Genomic DNA, 20,058 nt, shown 5'->3' with positions numbered 1-20,058 from the left:
GATAGAATTGTTTAAATTTGGTTTTGTCATGGAGTATCTTGCTGTTTTCCTCTATGGTGATTGAAAGGTATAGTAATCTGGGCTAGCATTTGTGGTCTCTTAGACTCTGCAAAATATCTGTCCAGTGTCTTCTGGCTTTTAGAGTCTTTGTTGAGGAGTCAGTGTAAGTCTAATAGTCTGACCTTTTATGTTGCTTCGCCTTTTCTCTTGCAACTTTTATAAAGTACTCTTTCTTTACTGAATATTTAGTTTTGATTATTATGTGACAAGGGGATTTTCTTTTCTGGTCCAACCATTTTGTGTTCTGTAAGCTTCTTGTATGTTTATAGGTATTACTTTATTTAGGTTAGGAATTTTTTCTTCTATGGTTTTGCTAAAAATATAGTTTCTGGGCCTTTGAGCTGGGAATCTTCCTTCTTTGATTCCTATTATTCCTAGGTTTGGTCTTTTCATAGTGTCCCAGATTTCCTGGGTGATTTGTGTCAGTAACTTTTACATTTAACATTTTCTTTGACTGATGTAACAATTTCTTCTATTGTATCTTCTACACCTCAGATTCTTTCTTCCGTCTCCTATATTCTGTTGGTAATGCTTGTGTCTCTAGTTCCTGTTCTCTTACCTAATTTTCCAACTCCAGGATTCCCTCAATTTATGTTTTCTTTATTGATTTTTTTTTCCATTTTCAGGTCTTGAACAATGTTATTAATTTCCTTTACCTGTTTGACTATCTTTTCCTATATTTCTTTAGGGATTTAGTGATGTCCTCTTTATGGCCCTCGATCACAAGATTGGAGTTACGGTCATTTTCCTACACTTCAGCAGCGCTGGGATATCCAGGGCGTGCTGTAGTAAGATAGCTGGGCTCTGGTGGCGCCATATTGCCCTGGCTGTTGTGTTCCTATGTTCTAGTCATCTGGGTTTGCGGTTATTATAGGTTCAGGTGCTGATTTCTGAGTTTATCTTTGTTAGATGGGTGAGGTTTTTTGTTGTTGTTTGCATGTTTTCCCCCTTAGTTTTGTTTCTCTTCTAGTCTTCTGGCCTGAGTGGCCTGGGGTTCTGGTGACCAATGAGTCTTCAGGTCTAATAGGATGTCTCTGCTGGACTTTTTTTGTGTGACTTCTGGGGTTTGGGTGCCAACATTGCCTCTGTGGTCCCGAGAACCTGTGTGGCTTCCAGAAAAGCAAAGGTCTTTTGTTCAAGTTGTGGGTCAGAATGTGTAGCCCAGAGAATGAGGTGCAGTTTATGGCTGTTGGGTGTGCTTTGAGGGGAGTTGGCAGGCATATGCTGGGGGCTTACCTGGGGTCCCTGGCACTGGCATGGCCTCCAGGAAAGCAGGCAGTTGTGGGCCAGAATATAGAGCCCAGGGGAAGGGTACAGTTTACAGCTGTTGAGGGTGCTTTAAGGGGAGTTGGCAGGCATATGCTGGGGTCTTACCTGGGGTCCCTGGTACTGGCATGACCTTTGGGAAAGCAGCTGAACTTGTGGGGCCTTTATGTCTTTTAGTTTGTCTCTGCTAGCTCTAGTGGTAGCATTGAGATCATAAAATACTTTGCACAGGAGGCTGGAGAGATGGCTCAATGGTTAAGAGTCCTCTTTTCTCTCAGAGGACTGGCGTCCAGTTCCAAGTGAAAGACCCCCAAAAGGGGACCCTCACCCAAGTCTGGACCTGCACAAACCCAAGGACACATGAGAAACCATCTTGATGCAATTGCAGAGGAGGTTTAATGATGAGGGCCCTCGGGCCGGAACATATCTCACGCAGGAGATAGAGGTTCCGACCCAGAACCCAGGAAACTTGGGATATTTATGGGTAGGGGTTGGGGAGAGCGGGAAAATTTGGTGCGGTTACATATGATTGGATATTTCAAACATCAACAACTTGCAGAAACTGGTAGAACTTGCAGAACCTCGGACCTCCCAGAAAGGGAGGGAGAGAGAAGTAAACACCAGATAGCCCATTACTCACTTGGGCTTGTTTGGACTTGTCTGGGCACACCTTTGCATGCCTTTATTTTTGGTTACCCTGCCCCTGCAGGGACTTAATATTTTATTATGACTGTATTTAACAAATTGTTGGTGGTCTTTGCTGACCATGAATTTTTTGTTATTGTTTCAATGCTGCTTTCAAATTTTATTTTCACACAAGCACCCATGATGGATGGCTGAACAGCCACCTGAAATGTCAGTTCCAGGAGACCCAATGCCATCTTCTGGCCTCCACAGGCACCAGTGCCCATGAACACAAGCCTGCTTTGTTTTGATGCAGGGCCTCAGGTAGCCCAGGCTGACCCTGAGCTCCCCATGCTTCTGCCTGTGCCTCCCAAGTGCTGTGATAACAGGTTGGTGCCACGTGCCTGGCTCTGTTATGGGGCATCTGGGTGTGACCTGGGGAAGAGTCTCATTACACACATCTGGAGAGCTGCAGCTGTGATATCTCACGTTTGCACACACACTTTCTCCATCCTCTTCCTCGGCAGCTCCAGCCGCTCGAGCCTCTCACAGCTACTCTCTGAGGCCTGCTTATGTGGATGTGTCTTTCCTGTGTGTCCAGTTGATGTTCTGATCACCGTCACTGACCTTTCACTTTGCTATTGAACCAATCACGTCATGTTGTTCTTTTCTTTCATTTAAAAAAAATATTTATAAGTGTGTGTGTGTGTGTTTGTGTGTGTGCATGACCACCTGTAGGAATCCATTCTCTGCCACCATTGGTTCCTTCTTATTCTGTTTCTAGAGTGTCGGTGATTGACAGTTCAGTTGGGGTCAGAGGGCATCAGTTTAGACGTCCTTGGATGTTCTCATGCTAACTTCACATTTCATCCTGGTTGTTATGCTGTTCTGTCTGGTTGGAAACCCACTGGCAACGCTATTTTTGTTTTAGCAGCAGAAATTGCTCTGTAGATTCAGCCACGAGTTGAGACTCCTGCTTCAGACCTGCGTCAAAGGTTCCCAAGTGCTATGTGACTCTACCTGATGTGTCCCTGCCCCTGGGCTCAGGCTGGGATGTGAGACTTTGAGGTCTTTAGTATGCTGTCAGATCATCCCATGTCTGCACAGAGATGTAGGATGACAGAGCCCAGGCATGCATACATGGTTCTGTGGGTTTGCATCCCCCAGGCACTCCCAGATCAGTATCACCTCAGGACCTTCTGGCTTCCTAGATCTCCCATGTCCTGTCTGCTGTGAAGCTGTCTATGTGAAGTTGCATGTCAGAAGCCAACACTGTTAAAACAGAGGAAGTCTCAACTGCAGGCTCCAGTTAATAGCTCCTCACACCACCACTGAGGGGCCGTGGGCCTGTGGCTTTGGGCACACCAGAACAGAAGCTAAGGAGTAGGAAACCCTGTACACCCTCAGAGCTTGGGAACTTTCTGCTCCCCACCTCTCCTGGACATCTCTGTCCACTTGTCTGTGTAGACTCTGGGAGCTGGGGCTTTGAGCAAGGGCAGGCACACTGCGGCACAGGTGTTGGTGGCCTTCTGCCCAGACCTGCCTGCTGTTCTTGACTGGAAAGTGTGCTTGAGAGCAGGCCATACATCCTGCTGGGGTTGGCATCTGTGCTCAGGGAGACAGAATAGATGGCATGTGCACTTTCTATGGAACCCAGCAGCTCTGGAACTTTCCATAGCTGTAACGTCTAATGTATTCCTCCTTACAAGTCAGCAACTGCTATTAAAGTCCAGGAGTACCCCAAATCTCATTGTTTCCAGTAAGCTCTTTCAGTTTGCTTAAGAAAATCGTAATTTTTTTTATTGAGAATTTTATACATGCATACAATATGACATTTACCTCACCTCCATCCAGCTTCTCCCACATCCTGCAGCATGTCCCCCCACCCAACTGTCCTTTAAAAAACATATTAGATCAAGCTAGTGCTGTCTGTATGTGCTCAGGTGTGAGACTATCCACTGGTTCTTTATGTCATGGGACACAAAGAATGTTTCTCCCTCCACAGCAGCTATTACCCCCCCCCCCCATGGAGTGCTGGGAGCACCTCCCCTCTCTATGGAGCACTGAGAGCACCTCCCCTCTCTATGGAGCACTGAGAGCACCTCCCCTCTCTATGGAGCACTGAGAGCACCTCCCCCCTCTATGGAGCACTGAGAGCACCTCCTCTCTCTATGGAAGACTTAGAGTACCTCCCCTCTCAGCCTTGACTTTGCCCAGGTGACAACTGCTGAGAGTCGATCCACATCATGCCTTAAAGACAGCAATGTCACAGCCTCCCCACCCCTGTCCTTCCATTCTTTCTGCCTCCTCTTCCAAGACACTCCCTAAACCTCCAATGACTAAGACCCAGTTCCTTATCCTCAACACTCTGACCAGTTATATTTCTATTGATGGCTGACCACTGCAGAAAGCAGGTCCTCTGACTAAAGTGGCGTGCAGTGTCCTGGGGCAGACAGACCGGTCCGTGTTCAGCTTTCTTTACGCCTGTGCTCACGTCAGCTGCAACGGCTGGTATCACGTCCACTCTCTTGGGCACTTAGTTGTCCCTGTAGTTTCCCGTTTGTGTTGCCTAAGCAGCCTTGTGGGTAAAGGTCATTTCATTGAAGCTTAAGGGGTGACTTCCTGAAGCACAGCCTCTGTGCACCCCCTCTGTGTGCACCCCCTCTGCATCCATCACATGTGTATGCAGTCCCCCTCGAGGGGCTGTGGCGAGCAGTGGGTGGGCCTAGACATAAGTCATGCAGCCTGTAAGTTTGTGTTTACTCTCACCGTTTTCAGCCATCTTTATGTGCAGTTCTGTATGTAACCACGGTTAATGGCAGTCAAACTGACAGCTGGTTTCTGGCACACCAGGAAGAGGAAGAGGGTCTCAGTGGAGGTGCAGACCCTCCAAGTCCTGAGGCTCATCCTGAAAATGAGGGACACTAACCCTGCCTTAGTTGCTACGATCGAGTGGAAAGGCATGGAATTCTTGAGTAGTGGTGGTAACCTGAGGCCAGCCAGCACCAGCTTCCTGAGGACAGGAGCGAGGCAACTGGACTTTGTGGGGTTCATTATCCTTCACAATGTTACCTAGAACATATTCAGTGCTTACCTGGCCAAGTGACTATGGACCACTGTATGCCTGACCCTCGTCTAACAGCAACAAGTCAGGGATGGGCCAACTGAAGCTGTCTTCTTGTGTTTCAGGTAACGTCCAATGAGAAGCTCCTGGAAAGCCTCAAGAACACCGGCAGCCTTCTGCAGGCCCTGGAGCGCCTGGCTCCAGCTCACAGGTATAAGGAACCAAGCAAATGCTCTGAACCATCTTTGCCCCCCTCCCCCATCCTCACATATGGGGGCCAATATCGTGTGGCCTGTCACTATACAGTTGGGCTCTTCCCATTGGGGAAGAACCACATGCCTGATGGTGGAAGACCATGGAAGTGTCAGCAGAGGCAGTCTTGACCCTGACAGCTTCACCAGGCTGCCTTCCTTAGTCCTTCTTTAGTGGGATCTCACACCCAGCAGCTGACAGTGTAGGTAGGGACAGCCCCACCTCTCACTGGACAGTCTGTTGAGAACATCTGAGAAGTGATGCCTATGGACTAGGGGTTATGTCACCCAAGGAGTATGTCATATACGCTGAAGGCAGACACAGTATCTCAGCGATGATGACGCTTGGTGGAGTGACAGCCTTGAGTGATAGGTACCCAATTTGGCTGACAACCCTAGCAGTCAGTTCAGTGCTGTGGCCTGGCTAAGATGAGACCTGGTGAGCACAGAGCCCAGGGAGATGGCTCCGGTCCCTGCATCCCTACCCTGGGGAAGAACCACTGCTAAGGGGAGCCCAGCCTTCACTGGTATCTGGCATTGGTATCCATTTGAAGGAAGCTGTGGCTGTGGCCCTGCAGGGCTGACGCTATGCAGCAGCTCACGCCCAGCCCTTGGAGTTTAGGAAGAGGCTGGCTTGGATGGCAGGGCCCTTCTCATCTGCGGGGACTCATGGTGTGAGGCAGAGGCCAGGAACAGCCACCAGTGCTGACCAGTGCTCAGAGTGGCTGGACCACTGAACAGGGCTCCCTAAAGCCCTTCCTGCCAGCCATCTGGGCCTCCACACCTGCTGAGGTGGTCTGCCTTGAGACCAAAGGTAGCTTATTTTTGTGCTAGATCAAACGTGTCCAAACGAGGCTTAACATTCTGCAAGGCTGTGACCTTTCCGCCCACACCCAGGACACAGGCAGACCTTGCCTTGTCTCTCAGGGTTTGTTCAGATGTCCCCACCTGCAAAGGCCGGATGAGTGGGTGGCAGAGCTCTGCTCAGACTGCCCTGCCAGGAGGCTGGCCTTCCATCCATGCCAGCCCTTCTGGGGCTTTGGTGGGCAGTGTGGCCCCACAGGACTGGCCTGGACTCTACCAGAAGCAGGCCAAGTTCAAAGACATTCCACCACCCCTCAGGGCCTTTGATGCACAGAACAGGAATGCCCGGCACTGTCTCCGGGTGGCAGTCCTGTCCACTAGACTGCAGCTTTCATGCGGCACCCCACCCGCCCACCCGATTATACGCCACATCTATTTCCTTGACTTTGAGGGTGCCACCATGGTCTAACTTTCTCTTCAGGGGGCTGCCCAGTGTCATACTTTTCTTTGTTCCTAGCCAGGTTTACCTGTGTCTCAAACAAAACAAAGTTCCTATTTTAAGCTCCTAATTGCCCACTTTCAGTCTCCGAGGATTATCCCGCAGTGCATGGTGGTGAGGGCCCAGTGGACAGGAGCTAGCAGTGCAGAGCAAGAAGGGGTTAGAGTGGGTATGAAGAGGTTTAGGTACCAGGGGCTGGGCAGGCTGGCTACACCAGTCCACCACCCACATAGGCAGACTCAAATGGCTGGCGGTGCCCAGGGCCTGAGGCTGAGGTACAGCTGAGAGGCACTGGCCCAACTGAGGACTTTGGTAATGAGGCTTTTGATATGTGGGCTTTCAAGGCCCAACCCTCTTACAGAGGAGGTTCGACCCCTACACACATTACCCACCACTTTTAAGGGGAGGTTCAACCCCCACACACATTACCCACCACTTTTAAGGGGAGGTTCAACCCCCACACACATTACCCACCACTTTGCTCTTCCACAGCTCACCCGTCGATACTGTCGTGGCTTCGTTGGCCCTGGAACTCCTCCAGGCTGTTGGGCATTGAGACAAAGGCCATCCTGTGGCTCCCATCCACTGCACAGCATGGTCAGATCCCACAGTCCTTTCTCACCAGCCTCAAGTGGAGCTAATAAAATCGATGGGCCAGAACCTGATGTCTCCAGCACTCACTGACTGGGATGACTAACCTATTCCTCCTTATGTGGAGGTCAAGTGGCCTCCACTCAGGTGAGCCGCAACCCTTAGCAGCAACTAAGGGGCAGACTTGCCTAGGCCCCACTTTTCCTCTAGTGTTGCCCAGCTACTTCCTTTTCAAGGACAGAGAATTCCAAGAATCCCAGGGAGGCCCCGGTGAGACTCACTGGCAAAACAAGTTCAGTTTGTTTGCTCACAGGAGTGCAGGACACTAGAGCCCAGCAGCTGTGGGATGTTGGTGTCAAGGCAGATTGGCTTCTCCCAATTGCTCCTCATCCCTTAAAATCTCTTCCATGTGCCAAGTCTGGTGGACACTGAAGGATGAGGGACTGCTGTGTGGGGCAGGCCTGTTTGAGCCAGCCCTGGACAGAAAGCTGGGACCTCTGGGACTTCAGACTAGGTTTCTGGCCCATCTGCTACTCCCTCAAGAGAACAGACATAGCTGGCCCATTTGTACCCCAGGATGTCTCTCTGGGGAGGAGGTGTGCACATACGAAGCAGCTAGCCCAGGTCGGGCAGGCAGGCAGAGGATTCCCTTCTATAGCAGGGAAGCTGGTTCTACTGTCACCAGCATCCCTGCTGACATGGTGACCTGGAGAGCCTGCCAGCTCCCATTTAGCCTCATGATTAAAACAGCCATACCGTGCCAGGCCCTCCTCCTGCCTACAAGGCTCCTTGGCATGGCTGGATTCAGGCTTCCACTGTCCTGGGCAGGCCTTGGATAGGGTGAGACACAGAGGCACTGAGGATTTTAAGCAGCTAGGAGTGGTGTCTAACAGGCTGTGTCCATGTGACCCAGCCTGGCTGCGTTATGCAGTGACATGGCTGAGTGTTCTAAGGGAGCAGCAGGTTCATGTCTTAGCTCCCCTCTCTGTCCAGTCCTTGAGTTCTGGGATCTTGCCAGGAGCTGCTTCAAAACAATGGGACATTCCTCTTCCTCTCCCCCTTTCAGAACATAAAGCAATCTAAACTAGGAAGGCTTTAACATTCCAGACCATTCTGTCAGGTGGCTTGTTTACAGGCAAGGGGCCTGGGGTGTGAAGCAGAGTTGCTGTCTTGCTAGCCGCTGGGCTTGGCAGTCACCACCACCCACGCCTCCCATCCCCCGCTTCCCCCACTCAATGTGATATGGATTACAAACTACTGTGGAAACTTGGCAGGTGAGCACACTGGCTAGTGGGGGTAGAGGCAAGCACTGCTCCTCCTTTGCCCTCCCTCAAGAAAACAGACGTAGCTGGCCCCTGCCCTGCACTCTACCATTGTGGTGGCCGTCAGTCCAGACCCAGGCTTCTGCCTGCACTGCAGTCTCATTCCCTAACTCCAGATGCCACTAAGCACACCAGTCACAGATAGAAGCAGAGGACCAGGCAGGAGGCTGCCCAGACCCTATTTCCATCTCTCCACTAGCAGCCCCCAGCTCAAGCCTTTGCCCTAAACCACAGCCTGAAAGTAGGGCTGGTTGTGCTGCCCCTCAGGAAATGGCAGTTCATCAACAGCCACAGCTGCCCTGAGGATACCTAGGTAGCTGTGGTGGTTGCCCTTCAGCTTTTCACACATCCAGCTTTTGTTTTCTGCATGCATCACAAGACACTGGGCTGGCATTTCCTGTGCTCTGGTCCAACAGAGAGCTGCTGAACAAGGTAAGTGGAGGATTTGCCCTCCCCCCCCCCCCCCAGTCACAGCCAGCTCACAAATGGCCTTTATCCCCTTCCCCAGACACTGAAAATATATAGCGTACAAATAAATTCCCCGATACCTGACATGGGTACAGACAAGAGCAGCCACAGCCCAGGTGGCTCAGCTATGGCAACCTCAGCCTCACCCACACCAAAGGCAGCACAAGAAGTGGGGAAAAAAAACAAAAAAACAAAAACCATTGGCTTCTGACTTTCATGGTCAGACTGTTGGCCTAGCCTGCAGCTCGGGGTCCATGGTAGAGGGCGTGACTAGCAGTTTTAGCCAAGAGGCAACGGGCCCTGTGCAGCAGGTAGTCACTTGTTTTTGTAGGTACCTATGTTCAAGACTGCATATACCCCAAGGCCAGCAGCCATGAACTGCCTGTTCTCTGCATTCTATTGCTGCACCTCAGTGATTTCCTCTTAGCTCAGCCATGCTGGATTCTCTGCTACTGAATGCTCACTCACCAAATGGTCATGTGACAGCTCGCTGTTGGGAGTTGCTATTACCCACAATGCTCTGCCTTTGGCAGCACCTCAAGCTCTCTGGCTTACAGTGTGCTGGTCCCACCCCAAATGGATACAAGGTGTGGCTTTTATTGTCATGAAGATCTCTTGGAAATACACATGGTACTGTTCTCAGGCTCTCCTTTTGAGAAACCGTGTGCATGTCCACCCCAGTGCACATGTGAAAAGGCACTGCTCTCTGGGGTCGGTTGCCTTCCACCCTATTGAGGCAGTGTCTTTTTAAAAACATCATCCCATTTTCATTACCTGGGCACCACTGCTGCATGTAGAAGGGGGAAGTTGGTTTCCCCTCTGCCCAGACCTGCAGAGCCATCTCCCTGGCCTGAGGCAAGGTCTCTTGTTTCTGCTGCTGGGCTCCACACTCTAGGCAGTTCTGCCATGTCTGGCGTTTTAAAAACAGGTTCCAGAGCTTCAGCTAGGGTGGCCAAGCTGAGCCAGCCCTCTCTGGGCTTGCTTGGCTTCATCACTGACTACAGAGACCTGTTACTTCTTCTAGTGCTGGGGTTTGAGGAGTTAGGGGTAGGAGAATGGACAGACCACATTCCACAAGGACTCAGAATATGTTGCCTTCTCCCCAGGTCTCACCAGTTTATAATTGTACTCAGGACACTACTTTCAGGAGGCAGTGTGGTGAAGATCACACTCTAGAGAGCGGACAGCCATCAGTCCGATCAAGAGCAGTTGCTTATCTTACCAGCGCCTTACACTATCAGGACCCAGATCAAAGCACCTACCTCATCTGTGCCCGTTCCCCTTTGGCATGGTGGCTGCTGCAGAGTCAGGTGACAGCTCAAAACTGGAGCTGCAGTCAGAATTCGCCCTCTGGAAAGCCCTATCTTCCCTTCATCTGTACGTGTGTCAGAAACGGGAGCACAGCTGTTTAGCTCCCACCTACAGCATTTCTTCAGAAGTGTGGGTACCTGTCAGCATCCTGTGTACCTCACACCCCCAGGCATGCGTCTGTGAATGCTGCCCTACAACTGCTACCACTGCCTATGATGCGTGCCTGCATCTCAGCCAGCATCCACCTGCATGGTTTCTGTCCCTTCGCCTCTGCAGTTAGGACTTGGCTCTACGTCGCCCTGTGCTTCTAGGTACGTAAGAGCACTACGTTTTACAGACACCCTGCTGTGGTCCCTCATGTAAAGGGTGACTGCAGTAAAGCTCTACCCATTAACCTGACCCAAATCCACTCTGGACTCCAGTGGGGTATCTGAGTACTTCCTCACAGGACCTTCCTCCTCCTGTGGATTTTGAATTTAACAACCACAATCTTAAAATCAAGGAAACTAAATAGCTCTCTAAAGCACAACACATTCTCACTTTTTAGAAAACCCAACCATGAGTTGTAACAGGTCTTTGTAGGAGATGTACAAAGCCTGCTTGTCAGACCCACCACCAAATGACAACTCATCTGGCAGGCCACAGGGAAGGCAGCCCATTCTGGTTTTGATTAAGATCAGATCCACATAGTTACTGGCTCAAAGGAATAGGGTTGCTCTCTCCAAGGAAGCCATGCTATTAATGATGCTTAAGTGCAAACCCAGGCAGAGCTTCCCGCTGCACAGTGGGATGACACCAGCCTAAAGAAGGCTGACTTGGCTCCCAGCTTTAGTTACTACTCAGTGTAGCACAGACACTGCTGCAGGAAGGACTGGTTACACAGGCCTGCTCAGCCCTCTGGTCAGAAGTGGCAGGACAGTCATTTCACAGAAGGGCAGCCAGACAGTGGCAATATTCAAGGTCAACAAACACACGCTCCCCTCCTCTGGTTTGCCGGGGTTTCGGTGACACTGCTCAGGGTCACTGAGCATTCCCATTCAGACTTGGTCCTTCTCTACCCTGACAGCCTGGGCACCTAATGGTGCCCCTTCCCAGGACAAGCTGGACACCTTCATTGCCCTCAGCAACCATCTCAGGACAAACAAACAAAAAATGACACAAGCGAATGAATTAAAAGTTTAATTCTGAACCATTTTTATAACCGCATCTGTTGAAGCATTGTATCACAGCAGGTTACAACAACTTTGGGATAAAAGGCAACTGGTATACTGTCCAAAACAAGGCTCAAATAACACCTCTTACTGATTTACCCTACCGTACGTATCCCCGATAAAGTTTTTGTTCAAAAACATGAAATAGATCCACCTGCTTATTTTAAGCATATTAAAAAGGAAACTAATCGGACCATTTCTATCTGTCTATTTATACAAAAGGCTACACAATGTTACACGTCTCCAGATTACAATTAGCGTGATTATGAATTAGTGTTCTACACCATTACTCAGTTCTTAGAAATCAGAAATTGCTGTAGCAGGTTCACTAGAACATAACACTACGAGACTTAAAAACTAACAGTTACTGCAAAAAAATAAAAGCTACTTCAAAGCAAGCAAAGTCAGTACCATTACAGATATTTAAAAAAAAAGAACAAGCAAGGCTAGGGTTTGATAACGCCATCTTGTGATCCATTCGTGTGCATTCTTCACTGCGTGAGTCACTCCCCAAATCCATTTGTATTGTTACTCCTCGACCAAAAAGGACCAGAACAAAAAGTTTACTTCGACTGTTCCCATAGGAAACTCAGCTTGGTTAGTGTGTCAGGCACTTTCTGAGATACCAGCCCACCCCTCGAGCCCTCTCAGCAACTCTACAGGCCAATCACAATGCAAGTTCAGACAATACAGCTGTATAGAGAGAAAGGCTGCTATTAATGTTGAAAACAGCAAATGTTACTCATCTGAGTATATCGCTGCAAAAGCTGTGGCAAAAACATCAAAGTGAGAAACTTCCACACATGAACATCTCCTTTCCAAGGTATGTATCTGTTTTGTGGCAGATTTACAAACAGGCCTAAAACCATTCCCACCCTACCAAGTCTTTCTGGAGTTCTGCAGGCAGAGTAAAGTATTCACCCACACTGGCTTTTATAAGCTTTCTTACCTAAAGGACGATTTACAGGTCAGTATCAAACCAGGCCAGCTGATTGCTATCACCCGGGGGCAGCCCATCCATGAGGTCCTGGGCATGTCCCAGATCAGGCAGCCCATCAACTGGATAGTCAGCACCAGGGTGGTGGCCACCCATCTCATGTTCCATCATAGGGTCCATCCCCAAGGCATCCTGGCCATATCCACCAGAGTGAAAAGAACGGTAGCTGGGATCTGTAGGAGTCAGGGCGTCCACAAAGACGGGCAATGGAGAGAGGAGAGATTGATTAGCTGTGGTAAGGACATCTTGCCAGGAACACTGCTTCCTAGGCTCCTCTGTTGGTAATCACACAGAGCCAGGCCTCACACAGCCCTGAGACTTATCTACCACACAGCAGCAGTAGTGTGCCTTCAGCACTGGATTCTGACCCTGCAGCCATGAGCCATTGGCAACAGCTTACTGTGCCTGGCCTCCTGAGAATGCAAAGTCTGATCTGCCTGTCACAGATCAGGTGAGGAGCCAGACAATCCACGACTACTTGGATAAAGCCTCTGGGATAAGGTGATGGCGGCAACATGTTGGTCAAATCTGGATACTTTTCCAGAAAGCTCTGATGGATCAGCTATGAATCACCCATCCCAGACCACCCGCCCTGTTCTCCAAGACAAAGGTATGAATGAAGGGTTGTGTGACCAATGAAAAGCCAGGCGATAGGGCTGGCAGGAGGAGCATGCCCTGGCAGCAGGCCATGGCCAAGCTCCCTGTGCTCCACACACTGCTGCTGACTCTGGAATTCAGTGACCATCTTTAAATGCAACTACCATTTCCTCCAACCCAGGTTCCCAAGCTTGACAACATACCATCCTGGCGATATCCAAGGGCTTCTCCCTGGGCACCAATGTCCAGTCCAAGATCAGCAGTCTACATAAATGGGTACAGAAAGAACAAAATTTCACACCCACACCTGAGTGTTTATATACATAAGATCACAGAAGACAAAGACCTCAAACTGCATGTAGCATTAAACCATTCACTCACTGAGTATGTGCGCATGGAGACAATGGCTGCCCCATCCAAGGATACATGTACAGAAATACTGCTCCAGCACTGAGTGCACAGTGGCGAATGACAGACTGTGCATGAGTAGCTGGAATAGCAAGGCTGCCATTACCCAGACAAAGGCAGCTGTGGGAACAGGCTTCAGGACGTAATGGGCAGGGGAATGGCAAGGGCTCAGGCTGGAACACGTTACGATACCTACTGAACACCCAGCTCCCACATGACTCACTGTCTGAAACCCAAGACTGCGCTCAGTGAGCATCACGCGCTGAGATCTGGGCTCTAGTAGGGAACTATGGGGGTTTAAAATACACTTCTAGGGAGGTTTCCTAGAAACAGTGATTCAAAGAAAAGCGGGTGGAACAGCGTACTGATAAACCGACTCTCAACTAACTGCTCAGCAGACTGCCTTCCCTCTCACCCCTACCTCACCTACGCCCCTGTGAGTTCTGAGGGAGACTGTGCTCACGCTAGCTGTAGTCAGAGCCCAGTGAAAGCACTGACTCGTGCTATGCTGGCCTACCTCATTCCAAGCCATTGGCTCTGTCCTGAAGAGGGAACTGGTCAGCTCGACGGAAAGCCGTTTCTTGTAATCCTGTGGCTTGTCCTCAGACATTCGGAATAGAACAGCAGCTGCATATGTTGCTGGAATAGAAAAAGAAAAGAGTCCTTGAGGCCAGGCCCAGCCCCAGTGCATAGGCAGCTAATGGACTGGGCTCCTCTACTTACCCACGCCTTCATTCCTGGAGTGGAGTAACTCTGTCAGGGGAGCTGTGGCTCCCTCAGCTTCGATGGCCTCTGCAGCCTCCTTGTCCTGAGCAAGTTCACAGAGGACCCCTGCAGCTACTCTCTGGATATTCTCAATGGGAGAATAAAGCAACTATGGAAAAACAGAAACAAGACCCAATTGAACCCAAAATAAAGCATGGCATGGGCCCAACTGTGGCACAAACTTGACCAATGTGGAGTGTCAGCAGCCCCCACTTGGCTGTGTGTTTCCTATTCTGTGTTCCCAGGAACAGGCTGCTCCTGCGTAAAGGATTTCTAGAATTGTTCTCTGGTCCTCCCTCCCCCAAGACAGGAGTCTCAATGCTCTCGACTAAAAAGGAAAGGCTTCTGGTCTCTAATCCAATGTTTAGGGACTCAAGTCTGGAAGGCAGTCACCTGAAGCCAACGTACCTGCACAAACAATGGAATGGTATTGAGTCCTCGGATTACGATCCGGTTGTGAACATCCCGAGCGAGGATGTGGAGAGCTCCAGTACACCCTTCAACTATCTCCTCCATGCGGACGCCCTCCTAGTAGGAGAAAAGCAGTTAACAAGCTGGCACTCTGAGCAGCAGCTGCTAGCTACTTATTTGCATTGTCTCCAGAGGTCCTCACAGCTTGCTCAGTGCTCAGTTGAGTATCTGCTCAGTTGAGTATCTCAGAAGGCTCCTAGCAGCAGGCCTTCTCCCTGCACAGCGCCATGTACAGTGAGCAGCTTTCCTGTGCTATGACTTCCACATCTGCAGATTAACCAATCACACATCAAATGCAGCTACAGACAAGCCTATGCCTGTACGAAGTACAGCGTGCCCTGTCCTTTACTCCCCCGAGAGACTCACTACAGGATCATGCACCCTACAGGATCAGCACAATCCAGGGGTGAACAAGGGCATACTGTGAATTCTTGCACAAGAGACTTGAGCCTCTGCAGATACAAACCCCACAGGCACTGAGGACAGTGACTGCCCTATCCTTTCAATGCCAAAGTTGGCTTTCTCATTGCATGGCAGAGCATCATCCATCCTGGGTAAGAGGTAAATGGATGTGGGCCATTCTAATGGTTCTTTCTACTTGTTCTTACATGTATCTGGTGAAAACTTCCCTTGGCTTTTTTCCTACAGTTAAAAATCAGCAGTCTGTATATTTGCTTTCTGATCTACAACTATGTTTTGACTTTGCTACTTTTATAGTCGACTTGATTTCTACGAGGACTCAAAATTTAGACTAACTACATAGGCGGCGGCACCTTAATATGAGGCCATCCTATGGGGAGGGGCCAGAAACAATAATACTCAGCAAATGCACAAAACCACCAGCAATATGGGGTTCTAAAACCTGTTGTGACAGGCTTCCTCTTGTTTGCTGATGTGGAGAAAAAAACCTGATAGAGTCGGATACAAGTATGGCTGTGGTAGATTTCCTACATCGGCACATGCAGTCAGGATCTAACCTGCACCAGGACATTACACTCTATGTCCCTTTTTAAGGCTAACCAGGGAAACACCACCAGAGCTTGTCAGAGTGTCTCTGGAAACTAACACAGGTTGGGTTTTTCCAGTCATTAGCAGACCTTCAGCCAAGGATGGGGAGGTAGAAGACGGTACATGGGGGTTACACTCCCCCCACCCCTTATAACAGCCATGTGTCACAAAGATCTACCTACCACAAACTGCTGCTGGGTTCCACCCATGGAGGTGCGCCGTTGGGTGTCCTGATGCGCTCGTACAAGCAGCTGAACCAGTCGTGGAATCGCACCCTGCTCCCGCAAAGGCGCATGATTTGCTGGGCAAAGGGCAAGGTTTCGAATCAATCCAACAGTTGCCTACAGAGGAAAGAATTAGTAAACAACAAAGCACAAACAGCGTTGAGTAAATATGTGCTCTGGATCCCACCGCCCTACTCCCAGCCATCCGTCCCAGCAGAGCACCCTGCTCTGACAATTCACCTTTATCAGAGGCCAGTGGGATGGTGGGTGCAGGAGTTTAACCACAACAGGTAGTCCATAATGAAGGCGTACGGCATTCTGGGCCATCTCGGCTTCCTGATGCCGGCTGGTCAGATGACGAAGAGCACAGATGGCAGGCTCAGTGATGTCCTCCCTGTCACCGGCACGAAGGACAGTGCGCACAAGAGCCTCAATGCCACCCACTTGGCACACCATCATCTTGTTTTTGTAATTATTGCAAGTGAGGTTAGAGAGAATTCCAGCTGCGCAGGTGACCACATTTATATCATCAGAACCCAGAAGCTGCACTAGAGTCCCCAGGAGGCCTTCCATGCCTTCCTGTTGAGATAAAAACACACTGAGTTCAGGGCTCATGGAGACCCTAGCACCAAGGCAGCAACTTGTGCACAACCTACCTGCTTAGTCGCTGCATCTGAAAGGTTTCTGAGAGTCCAAAGACAGTTCTGAACAAGACGCTGACTCGGGTCTGTCAGGTGAAGGCCCAGTGCCTGCATCCCACCTGCAAGGTCAGACATCAAAGGCAGTGGCTCTTAGCTAGGCAGGCCTGTCGGCCCTCAGTGTCCCGACTTGCAAAGCCTACTCTCCTTCTCCAAAGACTTTATTTCCTTCAGTGTTCTAGAATGTCACACAGCTTTTCTAGTCCACCTTGCCAGTGACAACTCATGTCACTCATGTCAAATGGCTGCTGTTTCCTTCTACCGTTTATGGACAGTTTCACCATCGTCACCTGCAGGTAACATTCCTACCAACTCCTTTCATTCAGCCACTTCCAGAATGACCCTCAGCACCAGGGCTGGTTCTGAGCTGGAGAAAGCAGTCTGTGCATGCTCTGCTGACCATCACATGTGTGCGCAGAGGAAAACACTGCAGCTGAGTCATGAAGTCATGTGAGTGGGAAGGCATTGCCTGCAAGTCTTCAAGTACAGATGTAAACCAATGGGTAGACACCCTGGGACTCATCAGGAGTCAGGGAAGCTACACTGCATAGCTCAGTCAGTTGAGACTACTTAATCCTGAGTTCAAGGACAGTCTGGGCAACAGTGACAGGCCATAATAAGTCAACACACCCCCTTCTTTAACTGAAATCACTTCTAAACGAGACACATTCTTATCTCTTTGTTCATCATGCACACTTACTTTGTGTCCTAAATCTGACTTTTTAGACTTGAATTTGTCACAACTTTAATTTAGTCTACCTTCCTGACCTGATGAAGATGGTCTCTCAAATAATTCCTTCTCACAGTAACCCTCCAGCTGTCGGCAGTGACTTGGGTTAAGGCTGATGCTCCTCCACCTTCGGTAAATGGCTGGCTCCTTTCTTTATACAACTATTAACTCTCAGAACATGCAACTTGCCCCAAATGCTCATCAGAAGAGCTTAGAAGACAGCAGGTCTGAGTGGTTAACAACCCATTAGGCTACTCTGAGACACCCCTCTTCCTTCCTGTCATAAACTCAGGCAGCTTCCCACCCTTAGCCTGGCTTTCCCCAGTCCTTCTAGCTGAATGTCACCTTCTTAAATAACCTTGTTAACAAATTAGCAAGGCCCTGACAGTTCCACTTAACCTGCAAAGTGCCACTGTTCTTGCCAAAGACCACCTCTCTGGTTTGCTGCTGTAGTCTCATGGCTGCTAAGTACTAAGGACTGTTTCCCAATACCAAGGACTTCTACGTACTTGCTAGGTTTCTATGCCAGCTGTTTCCTTCAGTGGTTCCCACTGTGCAGCTGTCCTGCTCAGCAAAACTGCACAGCACACGGCTGCTCCTAGACAACCACCTCAGTCCTCAACCCTGAGGACCTATAGCAGTGTTCTCCATGTGGTGCCAAAACAGCAGTCACTCCTGTGCACTAAGGCCCGGCCTAGCTCACTACCCGACACTACTGCTCAAGTTGTAGGTGTACCAACAGCCTCCTTGCTCTAAGACGCGGCCTTCACAATGCTCTACACCCAGAAAGCATCTAAGCTCCCATGTCTCAAGCAAAAACAAGACTGCTGCTTCCCCCAAAGTGCCTGCCATGTAGCACTCCCTTTCTGGAGTGGCCTCCTCAGTAGCTGTCATTGTTATGTGCTGTCCACTCCTGTCATAACACACATTCCTCTGTTCTATCCTGAGACAAGGCCTTGCTAAATAACCCAGGAAGTCCTTCCTAGACCTCTTGACTCTGCCCCTGCCTAAGTGCTGGGGCTCCAGGCCTGTGCACTGAGCTCAGTCAGCACCTGCCTTCGTGATTTGTGCTCATCTTCACAAGACTAAGTAGGAACCAGTTCCCTACCACTCTACAGATGAATGCATAGTAACAACGTCAATTACACTGCTTCAAACATTCTTTTTTTTTTTTTTTTGGTTTTTCGAGACAGGGTTTCTCTGTGTAGTCCTGGCTGTCCTTGGAACTCACTCTGTAGACCAGGCTGGACTCGAACTCAGAAATCCGCCTGCCTCTGCCTCCCAAGGGCTGGGATTAAAAGCGTGCGCCACCACCGCCTGGCTGCTTCAAACATTCTAAGAGCTGTAAGTATATTCCAGATTAACACATCCACATCAGAATGACCTGGGCATCTGAAAAGGTTCCATGCACATCCATCTGCAACTATCCCAGCTACCTATGGACTATCAATGTACAAGCTCACATTTAAACAAGCCTTGTCGAGGTTCTGGAAAAACTGGCAGAGCCACCCGTGTCTTTGCCAGGCTCATGGTTTCACTGTTAGCTACTCCCTCAGTCACCTGAAGTGCTCCCAACTGCACAAAGGTGGCTGTGGTGACCTCGAGCCTCACCCTCAGCACCTTCCTCTACAGAATGCCTTCACCACTTCTCGCTCCTCCTTGGGATATGAAGCTTGGGTCAACAGCCTAGGCAGAAGTTAGTTGCTTGCTGAAAAAAGCCAGAGAGCTGAAACTACTTTCTTGGGCCAAACCAAGAGGCTTAGACAGAAACCATGTATTTTCTTTTCTTCTATCACTGAGGAGAACACATTAACAATAATCTCAAAACAAAACCACTTCTCTACTAAGCTGCACTCTATATTCACAGGATTGCTAGGGAGGCCCAACCTCACATTACCAAAATCCAAATCAGAAATAAGCTTTATGGAATGATGTGTTTTTGTTGTCTCTAACAAAAAATTAAGTAACCCAGGGACAAGCGATCTCGTACTGTGAGTGATCTCGGAATGTGTGTACTCACCAGCTTCCACAATGGCTGGCTTGTTGCTAGAGCAGACAGACAGCACCTTCAGCACTCTGCTCGTGGTCCACAGAAGCTTCTCGTAAGTGTAGGTCCTCATGATGTTTACTAAGGCTTGTGGTCCACCACTGGCCAGAATGATCAGCTAGAGAGATATGGAACTGTAAGTCATGAGACTCAGAAAATGCTGGAGAACAGCCCATCACCGAGTTACTATACATGCAAGAACTTTAGCCAGCTTGCAATTACATGTGTCTCTGGACCCTTCTGAAGCAGTCTCCAAGTGGGGTCCCAAGTATGTGACTCCTGTGCTACAATTCTGCTCAAATCCAGGCACACCAACTCTCTTAAGAATACACCAGCTAGAGCTAGAGAGATGGCCCAGTTATTAAAAAGGACTGGCTGCTCTACCAGAGGACCCAGGTTCAAGTCCCAGCACCTACATGGCAGCTCACAACTGTCTGCAAATCTAGTTCCAGTGGATCTGACACCCTCAGACAGACATACGTGCAGGCAAAACAACAATACATGAAAAAAAAATCATTAAAAAAAAAAAAAAAAAATCAACTCTGGCCACCTCTCCACAGTGAACACAGAAGAAAACAACCATGAAGAGCAGGCAGGGTTGCTGTAGTAGTGGTCAAAGTTCTGTCAGAACAGCCAGTTGAA

The 20,058-nt window shown here is 49.5% G+C and overlaps 2 protein-coding genes across 17 annotated transcripts in view; one reads left to right on the top strand and one right to left on the bottom strand.

Annotated features, from left to right (window-relative positions):
- The window catches only part of Ulk4 (unc-51 like kinase 4), a 290,769-nt gene extending 278,767 nt beyond the window's left edge, over positions 1-12,002 (top strand). For 11 of the 14 annotated variants that reach the window (XM_076917962.1, XM_034484051.2, XM_076917954.1 and 8 more), the window contains 3 exons: positions 5,140-5,225; positions 7,061-8,913; positions 10,056-12,002. In XM_076917962.1, the coding sequence (XP_076774077.1) occupies positions 5,140-5,225; positions 7,061-7,124 (150 nt within the window). In that variant the 3' untranslated portion in view covers positions 7,125-8,913; positions 10,056-12,002. The remainder of the gene's footprint in view (positions 1-5,139; positions 5,226-7,060; positions 8,914-10,055) is intronic. The other 3 variants (XM_076917951.1, XM_076917952.1, XM_076917953.1) reach the window with 3 other exon arrangements.
- Ctnnb1 (catenin beta 1) overlaps positions 11,425-20,058 on the bottom strand; it is a 27,241-nt gene continuing 18,607 nt past the window's right edge. For 2 of the 3 annotated variants that reach the window (XM_034483661.2, XM_076917965.1), the window contains exons 7-15: positions 19,390-19,534; positions 16,598-16,701; positions 16,182-16,520; positions 15,900-16,058; positions 14,647-14,766; positions 14,197-14,347; positions 13,991-14,112; positions 13,269-13,329; positions 11,425-12,641 (exon numbers count right to left, since the gene is read on the bottom strand). In XM_034483661.2, the coding sequence (XP_034339552.1) occupies positions 12,433-12,641; positions 13,269-13,329; positions 13,991-14,112; positions 14,197-14,347; positions 14,647-14,766; positions 15,900-16,058; positions 16,182-16,520; positions 16,598-16,701; positions 19,390-19,534 (1,410 nt within the window). In that variant the 3' untranslated portion in view covers positions 11,425-12,432. The remainder of the gene's footprint in view (positions 12,642-13,268; positions 13,330-13,990; positions 14,113-14,196; positions 14,348-14,646; positions 14,767-15,899; positions 16,059-16,181; positions 16,521-16,597; positions 16,702-19,389; positions 19,535-20,058) is intronic. The other variant, XM_034483662.2, reaches the window with a different exon arrangement.

This window comes from Arvicanthis niloticus, chromosome 21, assembly GCF_011762505.2.
Source record: "Arvicanthis niloticus isolate mArvNil1 chromosome 21, mArvNil1.pat.X, whole genome shotgun sequence".
NCBI lineage: Eukaryota > Metazoa > Chordata > Mammalia > Rodentia > Muridae > Arvicanthis > Arvicanthis niloticus.
Note: the sequence above shows the minus strand (reverse complement) of the source record. Positions and strands in the feature narration are given on the sequence as shown.